General features: G+C 35.7%; 1 protein-coding gene across 1 annotated transcript in view; it reads right to left on the bottom strand.

Annotated features, from left to right (window-relative positions):
• The window catches only part of CPS1 (carbamoyl-phosphate synthase 1), a 113,502-nt gene that overhangs the window by 44,792 nt on the left and 43,394 nt on the right, over nt 1–25,316 (bottom strand). Inside the window, exons 16-21 of the mRNA XM_036320019.1 lie at nt 23,564–23,692; nt 20,871–21,015; nt 19,208–19,418; nt 17,108–17,306; nt 13,907–14,083; nt 10,536–10,654 (exon numbers count right to left, since the gene is read on the bottom strand). Coding sequence (XP_036175912.1) covers nt 10,536–10,654; nt 13,907–14,083; nt 17,108–17,306; nt 19,208–19,418; nt 20,871–21,015; nt 23,564–23,692 — 980 coding nt within the window. The remainder of the gene's footprint in view (nt 1–10,535; nt 10,655–13,906; nt 14,084–17,107; nt 17,307–19,207; nt 19,419–20,870; nt 21,016–23,563; nt 23,693–25,316) is intronic.

The raw sequence follows: 25,316 nt of genomic DNA, 5'->3' as shown, positions 1-25,316 counted from the left end.
AATTTCTATTATATGCTTCAGAAGTTTTTCACTCATACCTGCATTAACATGGGAAGTTAGGCATTTGCATTTTATTTAAAGAAAAAAAAAATAGATGTATGTGCATGCATGCATGTGTACCTACAGTCTTTTATTATAAGCATAGTAATATTAAAAAAGAAATCCCCGTACCCTTGGAAATTCCGTTTAAGTCTTTCAAAGGTGACCTGTGTGGGTTTTCTCTCTGCCAGACCCCATGTTTTCCTCATAAGGGTTCTAGAGAAGGGCACATCTCTTACAGCGTCCCTGCTCTAAATGGGGTCAGCAATTCAAGCAGGAAAACACACAGCTCACCACTTGACAGCTAAGGAGGAAGTGATCTCCAGCTGTCTGATTTAAAAGTCATCTCTCTGAAAAGAAGCTTTGGAAAATTAGTGACTAGAACCAAAGGCAGAAGCCCTGGGCTACATTTCTTGCTTTCCTCTGACTGGTGTGACATGAGGCATGACACACATCTCAGTGTGACTCAGTTTCACCATCCACAAAAATAGAATAGTGATCATTTTCTACCTGTGTTATAAGAGAAATGTACTTTAAAGTCACCAGAGAAATAGAGATCTCTGTGTTATAAATTCTATAAGTATATAAAGATTTTGCTATTGCCAGTTAATTCAGAGACTTCACTACAACTATAAATATTGATGAATCTCTCTCAGAAACACTTTTCTAAAAGTTACAATTTTGAAAACTTGGATAATTTTTTATCAAAATAATACAAATGGTTGTTCTCAAAGGGCAATAGAGATTTTATGTCCATATAAGTATGATAATGCTTACAGTGTCTATAATCTCTATTTGTCAATATAAAACAATTAAATGAGTCCTTTTTCATTAGAAAACAGGTTACTCAGAACCTTCCCAACTAATTAGTAGGTATATAGTCACTTAGAAAAATGAAAAACTAGAGATGCTAATTTACAATGTTTTCTAACACAGAGTGAGTTTATATATTGGACTATATATTTTTCAATTAATAAATTTGTGGGTCCATTTGATCAACCAGAAATTTTAATGCATTTTTTTCACTTCAATTTTTCTCCTTTGGCATGACAAAGAAATTCTGGTTTTCAATTTCTACCAGGAATAGTTCTTCATTTATTTAATGAGCATGCTATCATACAAATATTACTGAGTGTTTACTCTATGCAAGGCCAATTTCCAAGAAAACATATGGTAAATAAAGAATTGGAAGCTGGTCCTCTGTTTCAGAACTCACAATATACTTTAGGATAGTGAATTCTATTCTGCATACAAACATAGCAAAAGCTCTTAAGAAAAGCTTATAATAGTATATTGGAATTTGTCATAATGGAATTTACAATTTAATTGGAGACTGTCACTAGCATGCATATAATATTTACAGAACAATGAAGTGAAAGAGTGTGGCTCCAGTATATATATTGAGCAAATCTATAATAATAAAAGTAATATGCTAATGAGACTGGACATCCTTCTGGATGACCTTCCGGACGACCCCTGGGGCTGCAAGGGAAACTCAGGTCCCAGGTGCCAGAGGGAAGCCAGTGCCAGCAGCCAGGGGAAAGCAGACCTACTCTTGCAAGAATTTCATGCATCAGGCCTCTAGTAGGTAGATAATATCCACCCAATTCTGTTCATAGACTTCATTTCTTTATAAAAAGATTTTCATTTTTATGAAACATAGCATAAATATAACAAAAGAAGAGCAAACACGATTTGTCACTTTCTAAGTAGATTTTTTTCATTTACTTATCTCTTTCTCATTGCACATTTGATCCTTATAGTCCAGCTACTACTCCTACCCGCTATCATCAAATTTGGAGAACTTGCTGAATTCCCTTCTGCTCTCCCTAAACTGCAATATTGTTGAAAGTGTCTTCTTATTTTACTTCTTTTGTTTTAAAGTCTCTCTTCCCTTGGCTCCCATGACATTGGGATATATTGAAAGAAAAACACTGTCCTTGGATTCCAAAAGTCCTGAAAACGCAAATTCTGGTTCAAACATGCACTACCTCTGAACTCTTGAAAATCATACTTAAACATTCTGAGCCATTGGTTCATCTATAAAATATGGGGTAGGAATGCATACCTTCTAGGAACTCTTAAATTGAGACTTATATGAGTTAACATATGCAAAGGTCTTAGAGATTTTTTTAACCTCCTATAAACTTTCATGGTTTCATGCTTTTGCCTCTTATTGGTACTTTAAAAGCATCTTGCCTTACCCTGGCCAAGTAGCTCTCTTGGTTAGAGTGTCATCCTAATATGCCAAGGTTGTAGGTTCAATCTCTGATCAGGGCACATGTAAGAAGCAACCAATGAATCCATAAATAAGTAGAACAACAAATCGACATCTCTCTCTCTCTCTCTCTCTCTCTCTCTCTCTCTCTCTCTCTCTCTCTCTGTGTGTCTGTCTGTCTGTCTGTCTCTCTCCCTCTGTTCCTCTCTCTCTCTAAAAATTAATTAAAAAATTTAAAAAGCATCCTGTCTTATATATCATTATGCATATATTTAATCTTCAAATATAGATTACAAACTCATTGAAGGCAGGTTAAGGACTACCAATTACTCATCAACAAATAGCACTAGACCTAGTACCATGTCTGGTACATAATAGGTAATAAATAACATTGACTGAATAGATGAACAAATAACATTTGGTCTAATAACAGCTCCTAATAAAGAGAAATTCCATCAAGTAAATGCATAACCCATCAGGCTGAGATATTGACATAGGGGAAATCTATTAATTATTGACTATTGACAGATATTTACATGCAAGTTATGAGTATATGTTATTTTAAACCAACAAAAATTTTGGAATGATTAAGCATATAAGAATCAATACTAAGAAAACATACAAGATTCATATTATGAATGATCTGAAATCACTCTGAAAACATTTTAAGTAAAACATTCATCTTGCCCATGCCAGAATCAACTACTCTCTCATACTTTCAAACTGCATAATTATTTGTCAAAACTATGAAAATACTATTTAAATAATGAATTCAATGAGAATTCTTAGGACATTAAACATTTGAATGAAAATTTTATTCTATCTTATTCAATAAATTATCAGTTAAAAAATTAATGGAGGGCTATCAAATCTATGACATTTCCTACAATAACCTATGTTATCATATGGAACATAAAAAAATTAAAATAAAGTGTATTTTTAGCATTAGTTCACAGAGGCATGGAAATTACCACAATAATACTCCACTTTTATAGAGAGAAAATAACCTTTTATGTGATCCCAATTTCTAGTATTTTTAATGAGGTTCATTAGATAAGTGGTTTAGGGTATGAGGGCTAAAATCATAGAATGGTAATATGTAGTAACTGATAAAAGTATTTTCCTTTAGAGTTAGTTACTTCACATATATTATATATCCATCTAGCTTCATGGCTGCCCAGTAAAATAAGAAAGGAGTAGGGTGAAATGGAGATGTAGAAATATAATGTGAGTTGATAGTGAGGCCAAAGGACATAACTCATTTTCTAAAAATCAAATCAATGGGTTCCACTAAAATGTGCAAACATTTCCATTTCCATTCTACATCAAAATAATAAGTACCCACAAAGGTAGTATATATTTGAATGTCCACAAACTGGATTGGGGAAAACAGTGACATGTCATAGCAAAGAATCATTAAAAATTATAACATGCAATTATATGTCATAAAAAAGACATACATATTTCTTTCCTTAATTTCTTCTATATTTCGTATACTTTAAAGCTAAAGTTGTTTATTTTTCATTTTCTCCTACAAGAAAATATAAATTATCCTTAGAAAGAAGTGCCAGCTCTTTTCTGTCTTATATCTAAGTTTTAACATCTTTTAGGTGTCATTTTTTCTCTCGAAACTTCAATCAAATGTAAGTGCAAAACGTTCTTGTCTGGCTTGTTCATGCTTCGTGAGCAAGTTAAATAAAAAGTTAATAGAAACTAACATGTGTAGGAGAGGACATTCACAGGGAGTGTTCCAGCTAAGGTGACACTTGCATTATTACATCTGCCCGAAGTTTGTGGCTGCAGGGAAATGGCCAACTCTACTGAGCTCAATTTAGCACTTGAATGCCCAAGTGGAACTCACCAGGCTTGCCCTAGGCTGTTCTGAGGCATAGGCACACCTATGATGTTTCAGCACTTAACCAATGCACATAGTTTATCACATTGAACATAGTTATTGTCGTTGGGCCTTCAAAAGGACACGTTCTCTTTTTTATTATAGTGAAGATAGCAGTAAGTGGCCATGAAGGGGGAATGGATGTTAATTATTAGAATTAAAGTAGTTAACAAAAAAAACAACCACGCATGAAACCTATAGAACGGTGGGGGTAAAAACAATTTTCGGATAATTTGCACAATTTTCCGCAGTAAATTAAGTTAATATCAAAAATAGAGAGATCCAAATCTCAGCCTCCTCTACTTGTATGGGATGAACTGTGTCACAATGATCAAATTCCCTAATTTCATCTAAAATGCATGAAACAGATTTTTTTAAAAAAATAGTAACCCACAATGCTGCTAACAGAAACAGCAGCGATTGTACAAAAGATACAGAAAGCAAAATGGGCCATTCCAAGAAAATTGCCCAAATTGAAGTGCATGCAAAGGAAGAAGCAATCATGATAAATGACGGAAACCTTCCTCGGGTAATTTAACATGGTACCGCTAGAGTAGAGGCTGGCCATCTCCTTTAAGCAATCACTTAAACGTAGGAAGAATTCAAAACTTAATTCAACATAGCTTGATCCAGTAAAAGAAAAAATTATACAATTTAGGCAGGTATAATAAAAGCCTTGAGTTAGACATGGCAGTCAAAAATAGCTACATAACCCCAAAAATCAAAATAAAGAAATTTGTAAAAACTGAAAAAGAGCAGAAGATAAATGGATGCTCAAAGCTAGCAACTGGAACACTCACATTATTTTTCCTTGCCTGTTCATGTTTCATTTTTTTAAAGTATCATGGTTGCCTTTCCATCAAAAATTGCTAATCTAACTTGCTATAAATAAAAATGTTTGGGATATAATGTCCTGAAATAGTTCCTGCTCACAAACAAGCCTTACTGTAGTTAATTTTCTTCCTTAACAAAAGGGGTTCTGCTGTGAGATCCTTGTTCCTGTGCCTGTCTATGAATTTAGTTGAAACCTTATCATACTGGTAGGTGCTGCTTCTATGGTGATAGGACTATCATCCTTTATTTACTACTGCTACTCTACTGAAAGTTTCTATTATATGTCATCTTATTTCCCCCAGATGTCATCTATAATTTGCCTTTCCAGACAACTAAACGTACGTGTGTGTGTGTGTGTGTGTATGTGTGTGTACATACACATGCATATGCATAGATCACATAGGGATTAAATATCCAATATCCTAGGCTCTGTAGTCCCTCTCAGGATTGATCTCATGTCAGTCATTTATTTGCATGTGATAGCAAAGAAGTTACTAAATATCTCAGTGTCTCAGTTTACTGTATATAAAATCAGGGTAATTGCTACTTCCCTTTCGTAGTAGTAAGCATTAAATAAAACAATAAGCTTAAAATAGTGCCTAATATGTAGTCAATACATTTGGTGATTATTATTTTACAATTGGAAGGCACTCAGAACCATTTGAGTGAATCAAAATCCAAGTCTCTATGTTAACAGAGTTCTAATTACATTATTTTGTTACGTTAGGGAATCAGCTATATCAGGAGAACCTCATAGATGAAGACACTTGACATAAGTATCTGATTTATGGTACTTGCAATTCTGCCCTCCACACCAGATCTATTTGCATAACCAAAGTGGAATCTGTCAATGCCCTAATGGAAGAAAGTACTATAGGTGAGTTTTTGTAGTTTTTCATAGATGAAAATAAGCATATTTTCCTTCTAGTGAATATTGGTGAAAATGCTACATGGGAGGAGCATTTATGTTTGACTCGGTATTGATAGGGTAAGTATGGTGAAAATAGGCATACTAAAGGTTGGCTATCTCAGTAGTAAAGGCCAATGGATAAGGTTTATATAAATGCCACTCCATTAAAAATTCTGGCAGACTTAACTTTTCTTAAACTTCTGGCAAAGTGATCTGGTAATGTGAAGTTAATAGATGAAACATCTAAATCCCAATGTATGTATGTAATAGGCCTTGGAATCCTACATGATAGGATTACATCCTCAGTGTAATTCACATCACACTGAGTGAAGAGAAACTTTTCAAAGCCTTAAGAAATCCACTACAAAATATATTATCACTCTAGGCCAATTGATGCTACTACATCAGCTTATAAATTTGGGGAACAGCCTGGAACAGTCAACTTTCCTAGCATACCCCTGGGCAGCCATAAACAATTTAAGAGGAAAAGGAGAAAGCCAGGGAACTCAGTTGGGAAGAGAAAGTGTTTGCTGGAGCTGTCTGAGTAATGATTATCTCCTAGGTCAGTAAGAATGGATGTTGCTCTGGAAGTCTCGTGAGGTCGCCATTGCTATCCTCATGGATTGGAGACCACAAGTTAAGTTCTGATGAAAGCAAACACTCGGAACCAGGAGCTGAGTGGGTTATCCTAACACCCATCTAATTTGTCTCATCACCCAGAAGAAGGATGGGATTTCATTCATCATCTGCACTATATTTTGTGTTTATCTCCACCCTTCAAGTCAAGGGATTGCTTACCGTAAGTTTTCACTTTCTCAAATACATGGAAAGCTCATCTATTTCCTTAATGCTGACCTTGCTATGATCAGTTTTGTTTTCCCCATTCCAGTCAGTGGACATTAACATATATACTAAATATGTGGGTATATTCAATTTGGGAGTCAAGTTCTAGATCTCATTTCAGATGACTATCTGTAAATATAAGTTAGACTGGCCATCAATCTGAATGATATTCTCATCCTCTGTTTATTAAATATTAGAAGAATTATAGCATGATTAACTGCTATAGAGTGGGAAATTTTGTTTACTAGCATATGAAGTGTTATTGATCTTTTGATAAGGATAACAACATTTGTATCACTAGATATTGTTGCTTCCTTTTTAAAAAAGTATAATCTGGTATTAAAATAAGTGACAGTGCATCATAAAGAAAATTAAGGAATGATATATTGCAATATAGATAAGCAAATGCAAGCTGTGACTCTGAAAAAGTCTTTAAATGCATATATCTAAATCACAAAATAGTCTTCATTAGAATAAGTAATATTTTCATGTTCAAGGGGAAAAAGGGAAAACCCCTTTGGATATTCATTATGTGCCAGGTTTCCTTTACACTTATGTCGTTTAAGCTCCATAAACTATAAAGTGGAGCAGGAAGACTGTGAGGCTGAAGAAGTGAGGGAGGTAACGTGCCTCAGTGGGAAAGACTGCACAGCAGTCTAGCTGACTGGCTCCACAGCTTGTGCCCCTTCCGGTGCACAGGGAAGGAACCAGGTGAACCTTCTTCCACATCTAGTATCTATACTATGTCCTCTCTTTAAGTTTCTCCTTTTCTCCCAGTTGAGATCCCCAATGCCTGTTATGAGAACCCATAAGAAAAGTGCAGAGAGACCTGGCACATTGGTACCAGAGATATGTTGAAGCAAGTGAATTTGGGGGAATCTCTCAAATCACACCATATAAATAGCTACTTCCTTTAGGCCTATGCCTAAAGCCAGACTTTCCGATGCTGAAGAAGTTGAGATCTTGAAAATAAGTGAACCACAGCCTGGCCGGCGTGGCTCAGTGGTTGAGCACTAACCTATGAACCAAGAGAACACAGTTTGATTCCAGGTCAGGGCACATGCTCAGGTTGTGGGCTCAATCCCCAGGAGGGGATGTGCAGGAGGCAGCTGATCTATGATTCTCTCTCATCATTGATATTTCCATCTCTCCCTCTCTGAGATCAATAAAAATATATTTTTAATGAAAAAAAAATAAGTGAACCTCAAATAAATGCAAATAAAAAAGAACAAGTGATCTTCTTACCCTTTCTCCAAACTGGCAATGCGTAATTCAGCTATAGAGCACCAACTCTTACTAGAGAGCTGCTATTACTGATCGAGCTATATACGCCTAAGGACTAACCCTCCCTGGATATTTAGAGGCTGAGAAAAAAGCAGATGTCGTAATCCATACAAGAAGAAGATACTGATGGTGAAGCTCATCAAAAGAGGGCAAGAAAGCTGGAGTCCTACACATGCCATCAGCTGGAATATGCTTTCACCTTCAGACCCCCACAGAAAGACTGAGACAGATAGCTTCAGAGGCCATCTATTTTTATTTCACTTATCTAACACCTCTAAATAGCTACCATTATCAAAAAGCTATTTGTGCATCTATGACACACCAGAAAGTAATGAATTAAATAGTGAAGTATTACTCAGATAATAATGAATTCAGGGTTTAAGTTTACTAATACCATGAGTCATTTGTTGAGATCATTGTAAGTATAACTTTTTGGAATCTTTTAAATTATTAAAAGCTTTATATAAAAGTGCTTGATGTAAGTAATTATGACTAATAGAAAATACCCTTATTTAAAAATAGACCTATGCAAGAAAATTATGACTGAAAATGTCAAATTATGAGCAACAGGATGTGGAAGTCAGAAAGCTGTTATGTGACCTGTAACAGTGACTTGTTCTAATCCTCCAAGGAACTTAATCACTATCAATATACACTTATTTCTGTTTAGCTCGAATCTCAAGCTGCCTTCTGGTTGTAACAAAAACTATTCAGTCAAAACATTGAATTTGTCTAAAAATCAGAATGTTTATCAAGTGGAAATTTAGATCACAATAACATCTGGTATTTTTCAACCCGTCTCTTCCACTGCTACAACAGGCATACTGTAAGTTTCTAGCACCCTCTTGTGGTTTCATTGGAGCAGTTTCACAGGCATTTGAAATCAGCTGTTTGAAACTGAAAACGGTGGAACTGACTATAATTCAACATGGAAGTTCTGCTGGCATCATAAACCCAGAAAGGAAATTTTGAGTCAGCAAAATTCTAAAATGAATGTATAGGCTCGGTTCTTAACTCCTTTGCTCTCTACTGTTCATTTTATGTGATCACTGGGAAGAATGACTTCTCAGCAAGATCGGAATTGCCAGTTCTCAAAATCAAGCATTTGTTTTGGGCAACTGTTGAATAGATGAAAAAGAACCTCATTTTGCTCAAAAAGAAAAGCAACTGTTTTTAGTGCTCAGTCTGTATGCATCTTGTTTAAGTAAACACAGTATATGTTGTGGCTGCTAAACAGTTGAAAATCAAGGCTTCGAGATCCTCCTCTGTCCTCAACCATATTTTTACTAATGAATTTTCCTACATTTTCTCAAATCATTGGAGAACAATTTATGCTGGAAAAATGTTTTCCCTCCCTAAACATATGCTTGTAGGTGAGGCTTCTTTCCAATAGCAGTATATTTCAGAGCTCTCTTAAAGGGGAGTGCTGAAGAGGATTATACTATGTCCCTTAAATTGATAATGACTTCTCTTATCAAAAAAGGGACATCTGTAATACTTTCAACAATAAAGGTAAATTTTAAAAAATAATAAATCAGCAACAATAAATGAATAAATAAATAAATAAGGCATTTAAATAGATTTTTAAGACCTATCTACGATTCCATAAACCTGAGGTGTCCCAACAAATGGCCTAACCTCATAAACTAAAAACATTTTAAAGAACTGACATTATCCGAATATTGTGAACATGAAATTTTAAAAGTCATTGGCCATGAAGGAGGTAAAAAATGTAAATTAGTGAGAGGTAAAGAGTCTGTTAACAGTAACTGGAATGTGGCTTATTTACAGGCTGAACTGGAAGGCCCACTGTTAAAAAATCAGTAAAATGCAAGCAGAATGCATTGGCTCATCAATGTACAGCGATGTGTAGGTTGATGTTGAAAGAGAGAAATAGGCTTGTCTGGTGTGGCCCAGGGATTGAGCATCGACCCAGGAACCAAGAGCTTGCAGTTAGATTCCCAGTTAGGGCTCATGCCCAGGTTGTGGGCTCAATCCTCAGAAGGGAGAATGCAGGAGGCAGCCAACTGATGCTGTTTCTCTCATCCATTTTTCTATCTCTCTCTCTCTTCCTTCCTTTCTCTCTAAAAAGAAATATCAATTAAACCAATTTTTTTTAAAAAGAGAAAAACTTGAAATTCAGAAAATGTATAGAAAACAGGAATATTACTCTGTTGATTATTCAAATTTAAACTAGGTAATGTTTAGTAGTTAAATAGCACATGATATCATAAGCGTACATTGCTTTTCATAAGTTCAAAAGACCTAATAAAAACATCATTATGTTTGATGGCATGGATGGGGGTAGGAGACAGTTCAAATATTAATAGGTACCTTCTAATAAGTAAACATTTTAAAACTGCCATTTCTTCTGGCTATGGCCACTCCTTTTCAAGCTTGGCACTATTTACCTTGTTGAACCGTAATTTTGGCCAAATGCTTAAGGGTAAGAGGAAGACTATTTGAAAATTACCCAGGAGATATCTGGAGTGACTAGAGCCCTACTGCCTTACCTGTTGAGCCCTTTTAGTGTCTTTTCCATGTTTAAAATGTCACGCATCTTAAACAAAAACCACCTGTCAATGGATGTGAGCTTCACAACCTCATCAAGGGGCATGTTGTCTTCCAAAGCCTGCCAAAAGGAGAAGAGATACATTTTTTGGAAAACAGTTTATAAATGTCTTATTTGGTTGAAAACATTGAGCAGCATCCCTCTCCTTGTTACTCAGAGAGCCTGAGGCTGTAGTCTGAGACATAAAACATGAAACTGGTACCATATCACTGATGTTCCTCTCAATATACCTACAGATACTGCCAACTATTTTCACAATGACATCAAAGGAGGTGTGCTGAGTTAATCAGAGTGGTATGTACTCAGAAAAATCCCCCTAACAGGCTCTGCCTCCTGCTCTTAATATGACTACATTACCAATTATATCCTAAATTTGGGACATCTTTTTGGAATTAAAGGAAATCTCTTGAAACTACATTTAAGCCAAATTGGTAAGAAAAATCTAGAATTTTTATAATGATCATTTGACTTGTATTTTGGATGCTTACCCTTTAGCAAATAGCATCCTTTTATCACCTCATTCCAAATGCATGCACACTAGTCAGTGAGAATATATGGGTCAAATCTGTCTTGGTCTTATTTCTCTAGACTATACCCTCACAAAGGACTTCAAACAAGAAATTATTTTGAATCAGTTACTTTGACGTTGCACTAGGACAGACATTTTGCAAAATCTTAATATATTCCAAAACAGTTTAGTAATAGCTTCAGTTCTGATAGGCAGCTTAGCCTTTCTCTGAAGCTTATTTTAGCAATTTCTCAAAAGTAAAATTACAGCTATGGGTCATTAGGCTAAGTAGAAAAAGCGACTAAATGAAGAGATAAATTCTCAAAACCAAAACTTTCATATTCAAAAGATGTCTATTCTTATTTTAACTATTTTTAGATATATACTTATACCAAATAAAAAATAATCTGATACTATTCCAAAACAAAATACTTTAGAATGGCACACTATCTTTTTAAACTCCATTAAGAGGTAGATGTGACTAGCACTCTGGTGTTAAATATTTCAACCCACGGAACTGAAATTTCTTAAAACTTTTACTTATTTCTAGTATCAGAGAGACCATAATTATAACTGTGGAGAGAGATAGCACAGTTCATAATTCTGTTGATTGGAATAAGATGACATCTAATGGGAGTACTCAAAGGCATGTTCATTTTGTAAGTATAATTCTCCCTGTAATTACAGACAGATTCCCAAGAAGTTACTATTCTGTCTTATTATCCAAGCGATTAAAGCACAATTAGCTGTTGGCTATCAACACTGTGAGGAGGATAGAGCCTGAAGTTGGAGCACTGTTGACAGACCAAAGGAAGTTTGCATATAATCACATAACAGTGATAGCCCTGCTTGTGACAGAAGACCTAGAATACTGTAATCATGTCACCATGAGGAAGGACAAATACAGTCACACCTGCAGTTTTGAACAGAGGGTAAGATCCCGCCTGTCTTAGGACTTCATCTTCAAGGCTTTGCTGTGTAGCACGGCTATAATGAAGTTCATAATGACCCCAAACAAGTTTGAGGTGACGCTAATGTTCCTCAAACCAAAAGTAATGCCCTGTGTTCTCCCCAAATCAAAATAGGTGATGATCCAGTCATCCTGAAATAAGACTGCTGCAAAAATCAGACCTCAGAGCAAGTTGCCCTTTTCTAAGAATCATGAAACCGAGCGAAGATTTACACACTCCCTTCATTCTTTTTCCCCTTCAGCCCTCCACAGTTCTCACACTCTTTGTCAAAATCACCAAGTGCTTGGTTGCTGTGGAAATGAACAGTAATGATGACCTCTAACAAATAGAAATCAGTTCCTTCTCCCGGCACTCTGGTAGACAATAATTTATACCCCAGACCCCGCACTTCTCGCTCAAACATAGGGTATTCTGTGCAAGAAAGAATCTCTGCACATTTTCCCCTGAATTCTCATCCTTTATAAATCTGTTAGAAAAGAATAAAAGGTTTGCTTGAGTTTTATAGCCTTGCTGGGAACTTGGAAATACTTCCTTTTTTTCATTTGCCTCAAAATGGCAGAAGCATGATAACTAGACTTAAGGGAGGAAATCCATGTATATAGACATACACATACACATATGAACATAGTGCATTGCTTTTTAAACAAAAGACTAAAATAAAACCAATAAAGAAGGTGAGATGGCTTTCTAGAGTTAACCTCTCATCGTTACTATCACCCCTCAACCACAGAAAAATGTTAATTCTCTAGTACCTTGAAATTCAACATTGAGAAATGTTGATCAAAAGATACTAGTATCTCCTGGAATTTGAATGGGAATGAAATATTCTGCATTTAGAAACCATAAAGGTGAGAAGAGTGTACATCATATGCTAGGACTCTCAATATCTGGACATGAAAGTTGCAGTGAGTTCAGAATCACTAACAGCCTTTTGCAGTTACAAGGAGACAAATTACAAAAACACATTCCCTTTTTAAAGACAAAATTCATATTTTCCATCAACTCATCCCACAGGCACACACCCAGGCAAAAAATGGTCAGCAGGGCTTTGTAATTCCAGTGTGGTTTGATACTATGGGAGGATTAATGCCTAAGCTTCCTTAAATGTCAAAGAGCCATGTAGGGATTTCTGACCAGACAGATCCCAGCTGGCCAAGTCACCTTTTATAAAATCAGATAAGCTCCAATTTCAAAACTCTCAGCATAGTAAACATGAAAGGAGATTAATGTGGCATTTAATTTGCATAAAAGGGAACTACGGAGTGGAAGTGAGAGTTGTGGGTCTTTTTTTATTCTAAGAGTAAAACCAATAAAATAATTACATAGAGAAAAGCTTATAATCATGAAAGTTCTTTATAGTCTGTTATTGTTTTTTAAACACAGAAAAAGAAGCAAGTAAATAGAGTACTCTAGAGTCTTAAGTAACCCATACTAAGTGATACTATTTTATACATCTTCTTTTCTAAAATATAATTTTACATATTTTCAAGGAACAAGTTATGAGAGTGATAAGAAATGACAAGCCAATATTATCAAAACTATTTAAGAGTATTGATACTATATACACTAAAAAGGAGAAACATTTCATCTGTCTGATCATCCCTTAAAACTGTAATGTGTCCTTAACTCTAGGCTTAAAGTCCAATAAAAAAAAGGGTAATTTTTTAATTAACATAGAATAATCTGATTAAATCCATAGAAATCTCCAGTTTAATAACATTAAAGAGAATTAAAATCTTTCCCCGAGTCCCTGAATTTAAGATTTTACTTTAATGTTCAGGCTGCCTATATTCTGAAAAAAATAGTGTCTCTGGACCCTTTGTCATATATTACCTTGGCAATGGCATAGATGCGGGTACTGGATGGGTCCGACAGCTCTCTTTTGAGATCTAGGTTTGATGGCCAGTCTTTGTTCATTGGGAGCCTGGAAGTGAAGCCATCTATGGACGGGTGGCACATCCGTAAAGCCTTCTGGAAACTCTCCTCAAAGGTGCGCCCAATAGCCATGACCTGTAATACACATTTAAGAACTCTCACTTAAAGAAAGAGTTTATTTGTTTCTAGTTTGTAACAGAACTAAAAAAGGAATATTTTTCAGAAAAGACTTAGGAATAAAACAAATATCAGAAGAATACTACTCAAATTTAGGTTTTATTTTTCTTCTCTCCTTATCTCAATGATTTTGATATAAAGACTTCAACATTAGGTCAGTCTTTTACCACTTAGAGAATTTTGCTGTATTTGCTGAGATTGAGGAGGACATACATGTACCTGCTCCATACCATAGTATTAAAATAAGGAATCTGTGGCCAGAACATATAGACCCTTCCTTGGGCATACATTAACACATAAATAGAACTATTCTGAGCAAATATCAGTCAGTACCCAAGACAGGTTGGTTTTCTTATAGCTAAGCATTAATATTAATAGAACCTTGAGAGTCATAACAAATACTGACAGATTCAGATTTTAAGAGTAGGTGGAAATTAAATTCTCCATGACAAATTCAATGTGTCTTCCCACAATCTTTACAGCTGATTATACACTAATCAATTAGAAAAACAATGTGGTGATTTAGTTTGAACAAGTTACAAGTCAGAACTAAACTTAAATTGACTTTTGAAGCCTACCTAGTTATTTTCAGTGGATAAACACTGTCTTTGAATCATTCCATGGAATAATAGATTGCTATGCATTTTTGGTCGCCAATTCAAAATAATAATAGTATTAATGCTGCTGTCAGTAAACTCCCATGATTCCTCAAATGGACCTGAATTCTAATGAATATCAGTTTGGTAAATCTTCTTGTCAATTGTGTGACAAGATACATATTCAAAGATCACTAAAGCATGCCAGATAACCTTTCTACACTGCTTCAAATTTAATTAGAAATAAGGGAAGATTCTCAGGAGTGGGAATAGATGAAATCTTAGTGCAATTCAGATATGCAATTTGCAAGGCATAGTGGTATTTGAAGAGTTAGACAATATGTTCACAGATTTGCTCAGCTAGACATGGGAGAGGCTGCCAGATATAAGATGTTTCACGGTACTGTCAAATTAAGAAAATATGTTTGAAATATTAAATAACACTTGTAAGTATTACATATTTAAGTGTTCACCCTATAAAGTAACTAATGTGTCACAATAATTATCTTACTCATTGCTTTATTGTCCCAGTGTCTGCAGGTAGTAAGGCCTCAGGAAGTATACACTAACTTGAGTTAAACTATATGAACTAACGGTTAAAATTAACTGACAATAACTCAGATAATAAGCCCTAAATGAAAACATTATAATATTATCTCATATTCTTTTCCCTACAAATTTTAAACTAAACATTATGAAAAGGGACACTTCACACAAAATGTAAACTAAATAACATTGTTTTTTGGCAAAACAAACTACCAACAAAACTTTTCATGGCATCTGAGTTCTAATTCTATTGTGTACCTTGAGGCATTATAGAAAAAAATAAGATTTAAAACAACAATAAGAAGAAAAACTACTACTCGTCTTCTACAACTAGTAAGACATTTTCATTTAAAAGGTCAAGTTGTTCCTTATCTGTCATTACTTTAAAATTTTCCATTAATATTGTGGAAACTAAGGAAACTAAAACAGTAATAGGTCTGCCTTTCACATATGAATATGATTGATCAGTAAAATGTCATTTTTTTCTTTTCCCCTGCATTAGTGGATGGTTTACTGTATTTCCTGTAATTAGTGACATGACTAGTCTGAGTTTCTAAAATGACTAGTCTGAGTTTATGCTATAACCTGTATCTTGGGGAAATGAAGGCCAAATAGAACATTAGGTCACAAGTAGGGGGTTTTTTTGCTGTGTAATCTAAACTGGCTTCGATATCTAGACATACACTAAGAGCTCCTACATTGACCATACAGAGATAGCGATGAATTAAAGTAAAACAGACAGGCAGATAGAGATAGATTTTGAGATTTGTACATACTGCTTGTGTTCAAAGAATTCTACTCATAAACAATGACAATAATACTGATGCAATACATTTATTGGAAATGTGCTGTGAATCTACCTTAAAAATTATTACTAAGCACTTACATGTATTAATCCAAAACCTTACAAGAGCCCCACAGAGTATTATCATCTCCCATTTTTCAGATGGGGGACCTGAGGCTCAGTGTTTCACACAAGTGTCTCTAGCTAGTAAGTGGCAATGCCAAGAGTTAAACCCAAGTTCATCTGGTGCCAACTCTCATGTTCTCTCTACTATACCAAGCCTCCTGGATGCAAAAAGAAATAAACACTTGGTGGGAGTGGCAAGAGAGTGAATCTCAGAGGTGGGGATCTGAATTCTTTTGTTTCTTCCTGCACAAGGAGCACTGCTTCTCGGATGAAGGAATAATCAAAAGCTAACTTTAATTTAGAATTTAAAATAGAGCATTATGTAAAATTGAAAGGTGCTAAAAGCTTGGAACATTTCAGTTTAATAAAAGGGGTTTAATACTCTACTTGCTCATCTTAATGTAGAATTTTAGAGCTAGAAGGATCATGAGAGATCTTCCACTCTTGCTGCATTCTTTTCTAGAAGAAAAGTAAGGTCCAGAGATGACAGCCACAATTTTCAGAAACTAAGGTTGAACTCTTAATCACAGTTCATTGGTCTTTTGTACACGATGTTATCTTTTATATATTATTATTGTCTTGATTTAGTTATAAATTACATTACAATTCAGTTATATACTATTAAATATAAACATGTGTTTTAATACATGTGTATTTTTTACATACCTACACATATGGCCTCTCCTTCTGAATGCTCCTTTAGAATACTAGAATGCTTAGATGCTCTTAAATCCATTAAATGGTCATTACATGCCTAATGTTAACAGTTTAATAAAGAGATAGAGAAACACTAGGGAGGAAATTAAATTCCTCTATATCCTTCACTTATGAACCCAGTGTCCAGGCAACCTTAGAACTTTCAATGATATTCAAAATTAGACAAAATAACTGGGAACAAGGATGAAATAAAGAAATAAACCAAGGACTCACCTCTCCTACACTCTTCATGGAGCTACCAATTCGGCTAGATGTTCCATGGAAACGATCAAGATCCCAGCGAGGAATCTTAGTAACCATGTAATCCAGGCTGGGTTCAAAGCAGGCTGATGTCTTCCCTGACACAACGTTCTTGATTTCTGGAAGTGGGATTCCTAAGGCAATCTTTGCAGCAATAAATGCCAATGGGTATCTATAAAGGAAGAGATAAATTTATTTTTTTCTTTCAGCAATAAGTATTAAAAAGAGCCTAAAACATAAATTGGTCTTTCTTAGAAATTCTGATATTATTCTACATCAGGATCTAAAACACACATGATTCTCCATTTGGGATAAATATTGAATAGCTACTTATAAAATAACTAGAGGCCTGGTGCAAGAAATTCGTGCACTTGGTAGGGGGGTCCCTCAGCCCAGCCTGCACCCTCTCGCAGTCCAGGAGCCCTCAGGGAGCAGGCCTAAGCTGGCAGTTGGATATCCTTAACGCTGCCGCGAAGGCAGGAGAGGCTCACACCATGGCCACTGTGCTAGCAAGCCATGAACCCAGCTTCTGGCTGAGCAGTGCTCCCCCTGTGGGAGTGCACTGACTTAAGCATCTGCTCCCTGGTGGTCAGTGCGCATGACAGCAACCGGTAGTTCCACTGTTTGGTCAATTTGCATATTAGCCTTTTATTATATAGGACGTGAATCACAATAAAGTATAGAGGCAGAAATCCCTATACTTTATTGTGACTCACATCCTATATAATAAAAGGTTAATTTGTCTGACACGCAGCGCTATAGCTCCCAACCTTCATCTTTTCAACCCAAAATAAATAGTTGCCTTGATAAAGTGCTCACTTGTGTAAAACCTCCAAAATATATACATGTCTGCACCTGAAAACACAGTGGAGTTAGCTGAAACTATGGGTTATGTAATAGTCAGAAAAAGTAGGCATTGCAAGTTTAGGTCCTTGCTCTATCTCCAAATTATCTTTGAACTTTGGGCTTCCACAGAACTATCATTCTGGAAACTGGACTAGCTTCTTCTGGAGTGTCAGTGTGATAACTATAGTTTCAGTGTGACACTGTAGAATTACTTATGAGTTCTGTAGTACAATTCAACCATCTAACAGGTGAGGAGACTGAGAGAGATAATAAGTGATGTGTTCCAAGTCTCACAGCCAATACAAGAACCAGAAAGAGAACTCGGGTCTCCTGTCTTTTGCCTAGAGCAGTGATGGCGAACCTATGACACGCATGTCAGAGGTGACACATGAACTCATTTTTTTAGTTGATTTTTCTTTGTTAAATGGCATTTAAATATATAAAATAAATATCAAAAATATAAATCTTTGTTTTACTATGGTTGCAAATATCAAAAAAATTCTATATGTGACACGGCACCAGAGTTAAGTTAGGGTTTTTCAAAATGCTGACACGCCGAGCTCAAAAGGTTCACCATCACTGGCCTAGAGCAACATGCCTTCTATTTAGAGGTAAATATTGTATTCATTTACATGACATATAATTTAAATGCCAGATGCATAACATTAACAGTAATAAAGAGTATTAATTAATTTTTCCTCCAAGGATGCTTTTCAGCAGTTGTTATGTGGATGACAAATTTATTTATTTGGTGGCAACCTTTATTCATAGAAAAATCCTATATTGTTTTGTCTTGTGGAATTTTTGCTAAAATAAAATAATGCATATTGAATGCTTGAGTCAAGTGAACTATATATATTATTTGTCCACCATTTGCTACACGTGAAAGCGCCGATTGAGAACTAAAATTAAGGATTAATTTGCACTTTTTAACAACATCTGCAAAGTGTAATTAAGAAGCAGATTTTCCCCCAGCCTGCTTTGACCACCCAGATTTTGATTAGTTTGTGATTAGCCAGCAAACAAAGCCAGCTAGCAATACCATTTGCCTCAATCTGGCAGCAAGCTCATTAATAACCATGTCCTGAGGGTCCTAAATGATTTGGAGCCAGCATACAGAAATGGGGACTTTAGTTTGTAAACGTAGCACAGTCTTCAGTAGCTGCCAGTTTCCCGGTTCTCTCTGTGAAACATCCACAAACCCATGGCCGAGCATTCTGGTCTTACCCAGTGGCCTTGGAGGCCAGGGCAGAGCTTCGCGACAGTCTGGCATTCACTTCAATGATGCAGTACTCCATGGAGGTAGGATGAAGGGCAAATTGAATGTTGCATTCACCCACAATGCCCAAGTGGCGAACAACGTTGACGGAAGTGCGTCTCAACATCTGAAACTCCGCATTCGAGAGTGTCTGGGCAGGGGCCACAACAACCGAATCACCTGTACAGCCAAGCAGCACTCATTAATTTGTGTGTGTGATACAAGACCCAGAACAGTCTAAGGGTTTGTTGGGAGAAGAGTTATCTTATATATAAGGCACATCAGGTATTAATTCCTCTGATTCTTGTTTTACCTGTATTATTCTGACATTTACAGAAACCCTCCTAACCTTTCCCAAACTCATCTAGTTGTCAAGGCTTCAGTCATCTACTTACTGAATTGACACTGACTTTTCAATTTCCCTTCTCTTCATCTCAAATTATCTGTCTCTCAAGTTCTTCCTCCCATAAAATATCATCTCCCCTTCACTCAGACCGGCTCTCCACCTGTTTCTATATCTCATTCCTTCCCATTTTCTCACTCCTCTTCAATCAGAGTCCTTTGTATCTTTAATCTCTTGGTCTGTAGTCACCATCCCTTCTACCTGAAAACATGACAGATCTCTAGGAGCTCAAGAAGCCGCTCCCTCAACATTGCTAGAGAATCACAAGAACCCATCTCTCATTCTTTACATGACTACACTTCTTGAACATTTACCAATTCTGCTTATCATTCATTGAGATATAATTCCATTCACTATGGCTCACATAACCAATTTTGTATTTAAACTATCCTCTTGAACATCCAAAGCCATATTAAAAACTCATTTTTAACCTTTTAGAGCATTTTATACAGCCCAAACCAAAGCTCTTTTATGAAATATTTTCTTAGGTTGGCTTACTTGATACTGTACTCCCCTGCTTTTCTTCCTAACATTCTTTTTTATTCCACATTATCCCTTCTTCTTTCTTCTGCCTTATAAAATTTGAATGTTATATCCTTGACCCTATTCTCTTTTTTTCTATGCCTCTACCCTTGAATACTTAGTAAATGCTTCCAGCTTCAATTATTACCTTTATACCAATGACTTTCAATGACTTTATATCAAATTCTCTACTTCTATCACATTCTTGAATTCTAATCCTATACTCTTAAACCTCTTCTTATGAGTTTCACCCATACATCAAATGTAGCATTTCTAAATCCTAAGTCAATATTTGTGCCCCCTAGTCTAACTAGTTTCCTTCCTGAGAAACCTATTTCTATTACTTGTGGCTATTTTCTCATTCACTAGGGACAAACACCTCAGTCTGCTTTAAGTCTTCTTAACATCGCTACTTACTTCTCAACATCAAGTCTTATAGATTTGACCTTCACATTATATTGCTTAGAATTGATGCCTTCCTCGATTGAAATCAGGATAATAATCCCTGCCTTACTTCATAGGATTTTTCTGATGATCAAATAAAATGTGAGAGTATTTTCAATTTTACTATATGTATAAAAATGTTTATCACTAGACTGTCAGCTAAGAATGGCAATTTAAAGGAAAAAACTTAATAAAGACTGCTATGGGCTATCAGACACATGAGCTGAAGGCATTACTATAATTCTTAAAGATTCTTTGCCTACCTGTATGAACGCCCATGGCATCAACATTTTCCATGTTACACACAGTGACACAATTGTCATCAGCATCTCGGACTACTTCATATTCTATTTCTTTCCATCCCGTCACTGACCTCTCCACCAGGATCTGGTTGGTCATAGCAAAGGCCTAAAAATGGGTAACAAAAGGTATCAAAGAGTAAGAAAAGGCACTGGTTTAAACATAAATATTTTCAACGTCCTGGCCTAAATACTGGTCAGCACTGAAGTCTCAAGCCCAGCCTCCATCCTCCTCTGCTCTCCGGAAGGCACAATGTGTCAAAAAATCAGTGAGGTACTAGGAATAGCATCCTGCAGTGAATATGCTTGATTTACATTATTGAGGCTTGCCATTCAAAGTGCTGATATGACATTAAATCAAACTAATTTGGGAAAATAATTGAGCAATCAGGCAGAGGGAAATGAAATTATTTCGGCAGCTAGGCTTCTGTGAAACCAGAAAATGTGATAAGTGTGAATAAATATAGAAACATAAATCTAAAGACTCTGGCTTTCTCCAAAATAGCTCAGGGTGCTGTGTACGGCGACATACACAATGAAAGTCAGTTGATGTTGATGAGGAGAAGAAAGGCGATGATGATGGTTGTAAACAGTGAGCCAAGATGGCATATGAAACTTGGGAATTAGAAGAATCATATGCAACTCTTATTATGGTTAATCACTGCCTAAGTGCTTAAGTACTCTGAGTCATATATCATGTATGCCTGATTAAACAGATATGAATTAGTATAATCATCATTTCATATTTACTGAGTACTCAGCGGTAGGTAGAACTGAACTCAAAATATAAAAGAGGCCGTCTCTGACCTCAGGACATTTAGCGGCTGAAATCCAAGACAGAAATGTCCTTTGTCTCTTAATACAGTTGATTTGTGATGGCCGTGAAAAGAAGAGAAAGCAACTGGGGAAAGTAAATGGTTTTCAAGTTATTAGCAGGCAGTAAAATGAAATAACTCAATGTAAGTTTGTCCGTAATGGGTCTCAACACTATTGTTTTGACCTCAGTCAACACCATTGGCTCCAACATGTGCAATGAAACTGGAACACACTAGTCCCCACAGCTGCCCATAATAAGGTTTTCAAAGTGGTTAGGAAATTCTGTAGCCAGCGTCAACAATTTAATAATGATTAATTTGTTGTTAGAATTGCCTGCTAAAAGAAGAAATCTGGGAAAGAAAGCATGTGAAATTGGGAAAGCGTTTTGCATTCTAATGAAGTAGACTAAAGATTTGGGCACAGGGGCAATTTACATCATATTCACCTGTTGCCTCAACTTCTTTTTTTTCCCTTTCAAATCTCAGATTTTATACAAAACATTGACTTAGGGACTCAGATGAGTTAATGCAGTTTCTTATGGTGCTAATTATAACCTCAAGAGAATAAGGGTACTTTAGGATATAATGATATCAGTAGTTATTCTCAAGAGAAAAGCAAGGTTTTCATCAAAAACAATCATTCAATCGCCTATTGATTATTTTAGAGTAATATGAATATGAATAAAAATATCCCAGTCCAAAATTGTCTTCATTAGTAAAAATTATTAGACAATTCAGTATTCAAAAGGTTTCTATACTGTAAAAAGTATATATTTTTAATAGAGCATAAATACATATTAAATCCAAGTTGTTGACATGGAAGTTTGTCATTATAGTTATTTGAGTATATTTAATTTTACTTATTTTTTTCTCAAAACCCTTCATCAACAATTGAAAGGCCTCATTTTGTTTCACTCTAAAAGTAAGTACGATAAAGCTAAAAGCTGTGGTTGGGCTTTTTACTTAGCTCTCCCCAAAATTGCCTTCACAGAGACTCTCTTGCATGACTTCCATGTATGTTACATGGCCCTTTGGCTGAACATGCATGCACTCAAGAAGCCCCCTGGACTGCCAGGCGCTGCTGTACTCTGAGGGAATGGAATGTGGGCAAAACTATCTGCTTTCATAAAGCATGTTTTCTGTGTTCATCTCTAATTTATTTTTTGGACCACATCTTAATTTTCTCCAGATTTGCCTTCTAATACTTAAGAAGTATTCAGTAGTATGTTAAAGTCATTTTGATAGTAATAAATTATAAACATTCAAATCTCACTTTTGCTTATACCCATATGTGTATGTTAGTTGGCAGAGAGCTCACTTGATTATGTTATTAAGAGGTGTTTATACTATATATACATTAAACAGCTGAGTTTGAGGTGAAGTTAAACTAGTCAATGTGTGTTGTTTCACTTAGTGGATGTCATTCATGTGATATTATTTCAAAAAATAATGGAACATGGAACATTATATTCTAGTTGTTTTTAACCACTAAAATATATTGTAGCATTATGAATGTTTTAAAACAGACTATGAAGCAGAGGAAGGTAGAATTGGATTGACTTCATAATACTGAAATCAATAGACAGGAAGATAAAGATTGACCTTTACGTAGAGTCACTACCAATTTACCTAGGACTAGCTGGCTTAACACTCTGTTCCAATGTAAGTAATTATACTGCATTTCCTTTTCAAAGGAGTTGTATTTGGACAACACTTTTAGAGAACATGACAGTGATTTAATAAATAGAAAAAAGGTTATTTTTGTCTACATAACTTTCTCTAATGGAAAGGGTATGTCACATCAGTGTCTCGATTGTTAAGATGGTCTATGAAGATACATACCTTTGTGCTGAGGTCCACTAAGGTCTCCTTATTAGGACAGATGCCTGAGCCTAACCCACCCAGGGCATAGGCAGAACGGATCATCACTGGGTAGCCAATGGAGTCTGCTGCCTTCAGCGCATCCTCAATCTGTCAACAAGAACAAGAACTCAGAGTTTAAAAGCTAACCACACTAGCAGAAACAATCATTCCAAGAGAGTCTGGCCATTCAGGTAGATCAGTTTATTTGAGGGGAATGACTATGGACATGTTCTATTATCCTCTCATCTCCTTCTATAAAGCAAGTGTTGTTTTACAATTTTTAAGTAAATTTCTAGGATTATTTCAGTATACAGTGAAGACCCTTTTTAATTTCTTTGTGGTGAATTTTATTTTTGCATTTAAAAAAACCAACATAAAACAATGGCCCAAACTAAAATATCCTGCATTAATTTGAGAATGGAAACCATAATGAATTTTTAATTCAGCTTAAAAGTCTTCATCTTTTAATGAAACAAGGTTTTCTGTTGCTGAAACTAACTTATTATTACTGCAATAAGCCATTAGGAATATTATATAGAGAAATTTTTCAAGTTCAGTCAGAGAGCAGTCCCAAAAGCTTGGAATTCTTTTTTATAACTTACAAAATACAACACATGATGGCTATATTTTTCTGTCATGGAATATTATTACACCACCAATGGGAATGTAATTACACCTTTCCCATATGCCTGTTTCTCATCCTGAGGAAGCAAGGACATAATTAAATCTGGCAATGAAAGAATGAATGGATGGCAGGAGCTTTCCAAATGTTCAGCAGAGCTGTCCTGGGATTATTCCTGACTGACAGCTTTGTAACATAGCACGTACTTGACAGCATTCTTTTCTGAAACATGCATGACCCATATTTAGTCAGTCCAGCTGTACTCCCCTTCTCCCTAAGGGTTTGCCTATTTCTTCAATGGGGAAGTTGCATCAAAAACTGCATCCAGCACCCCTACTCCACTGACTATATGTGGAAATCAGGACTAAAGTCAGGGGCAAAAACAGATGCATGGAAAGCTGACTTTTTCTCCATGCCCATCAATATACACAGGATACGATGGAAAACGGTTAATAGAAACGCAATATACTCTGTCCTCTTTCAACATCTAAGCCATGGATTTCTCAGTCATAAATCTTACTAATTAGGTCCAATGGCTTTTTTATCTTAATAATCTCATTTTTAAATGTTTATCTCATTTTAATAAGAAAATTTAAATCTAATGATTTTCCATTTGCAGGTCGTCTGCATGCACAAGATGTGTCACTGATTGTGGGAAGAAGGTAAAAATTACTTTGGCATTGCAAGTTAGTAAGGTTCTTAGTTTTAATTCAGGAGATTTGAGATTCCGTGGCATTGATAAAATCACTTTTCTTGATTTATACTTTTCATAAAATGAAATAGTAATACCTAACCCTAAAAGTTGAGCATTGAATGGTGCAATTAATACACAATATCTTGCTGGACCTGCATGGCTCAGTGGTTGAACATCAACCTATGACCCAGAAGGGTCACGGTTCGATTCCCATCAGGACACATGCCTGGGTCATAGGCTCGATCCCCAATGGTGGGCATGCAGGAGGCAGCCAATCAATGATCTCTTTTATCATTAATGTTTCTATCTCTCTCTCCCTCTCCTTTTGCTCTCTAAAATCTATTTAAAAACATATTTTTAACTAAACAATATCTCTGAGGTACTAATACATTTCTGGAAGAACATATATGCAAGTA

Source organism: Myotis myotis, unplaced genomic scaffold, assembly GCF_014108235.1.
Source record: "Myotis myotis isolate mMyoMyo1 unplaced genomic scaffold, mMyoMyo1.p scaffold_m19_p_8, whole genome shotgun sequence".
In the NCBI taxonomy this organism is placed as follows: domain Eukaryota; kingdom Metazoa; phylum Chordata; class Mammalia; order Chiroptera; family Vespertilionidae; genus Myotis; species Myotis myotis.
Note: the sequence above shows the minus strand (reverse complement) of the source record. Positions and strands in the feature narration are given on the sequence as shown.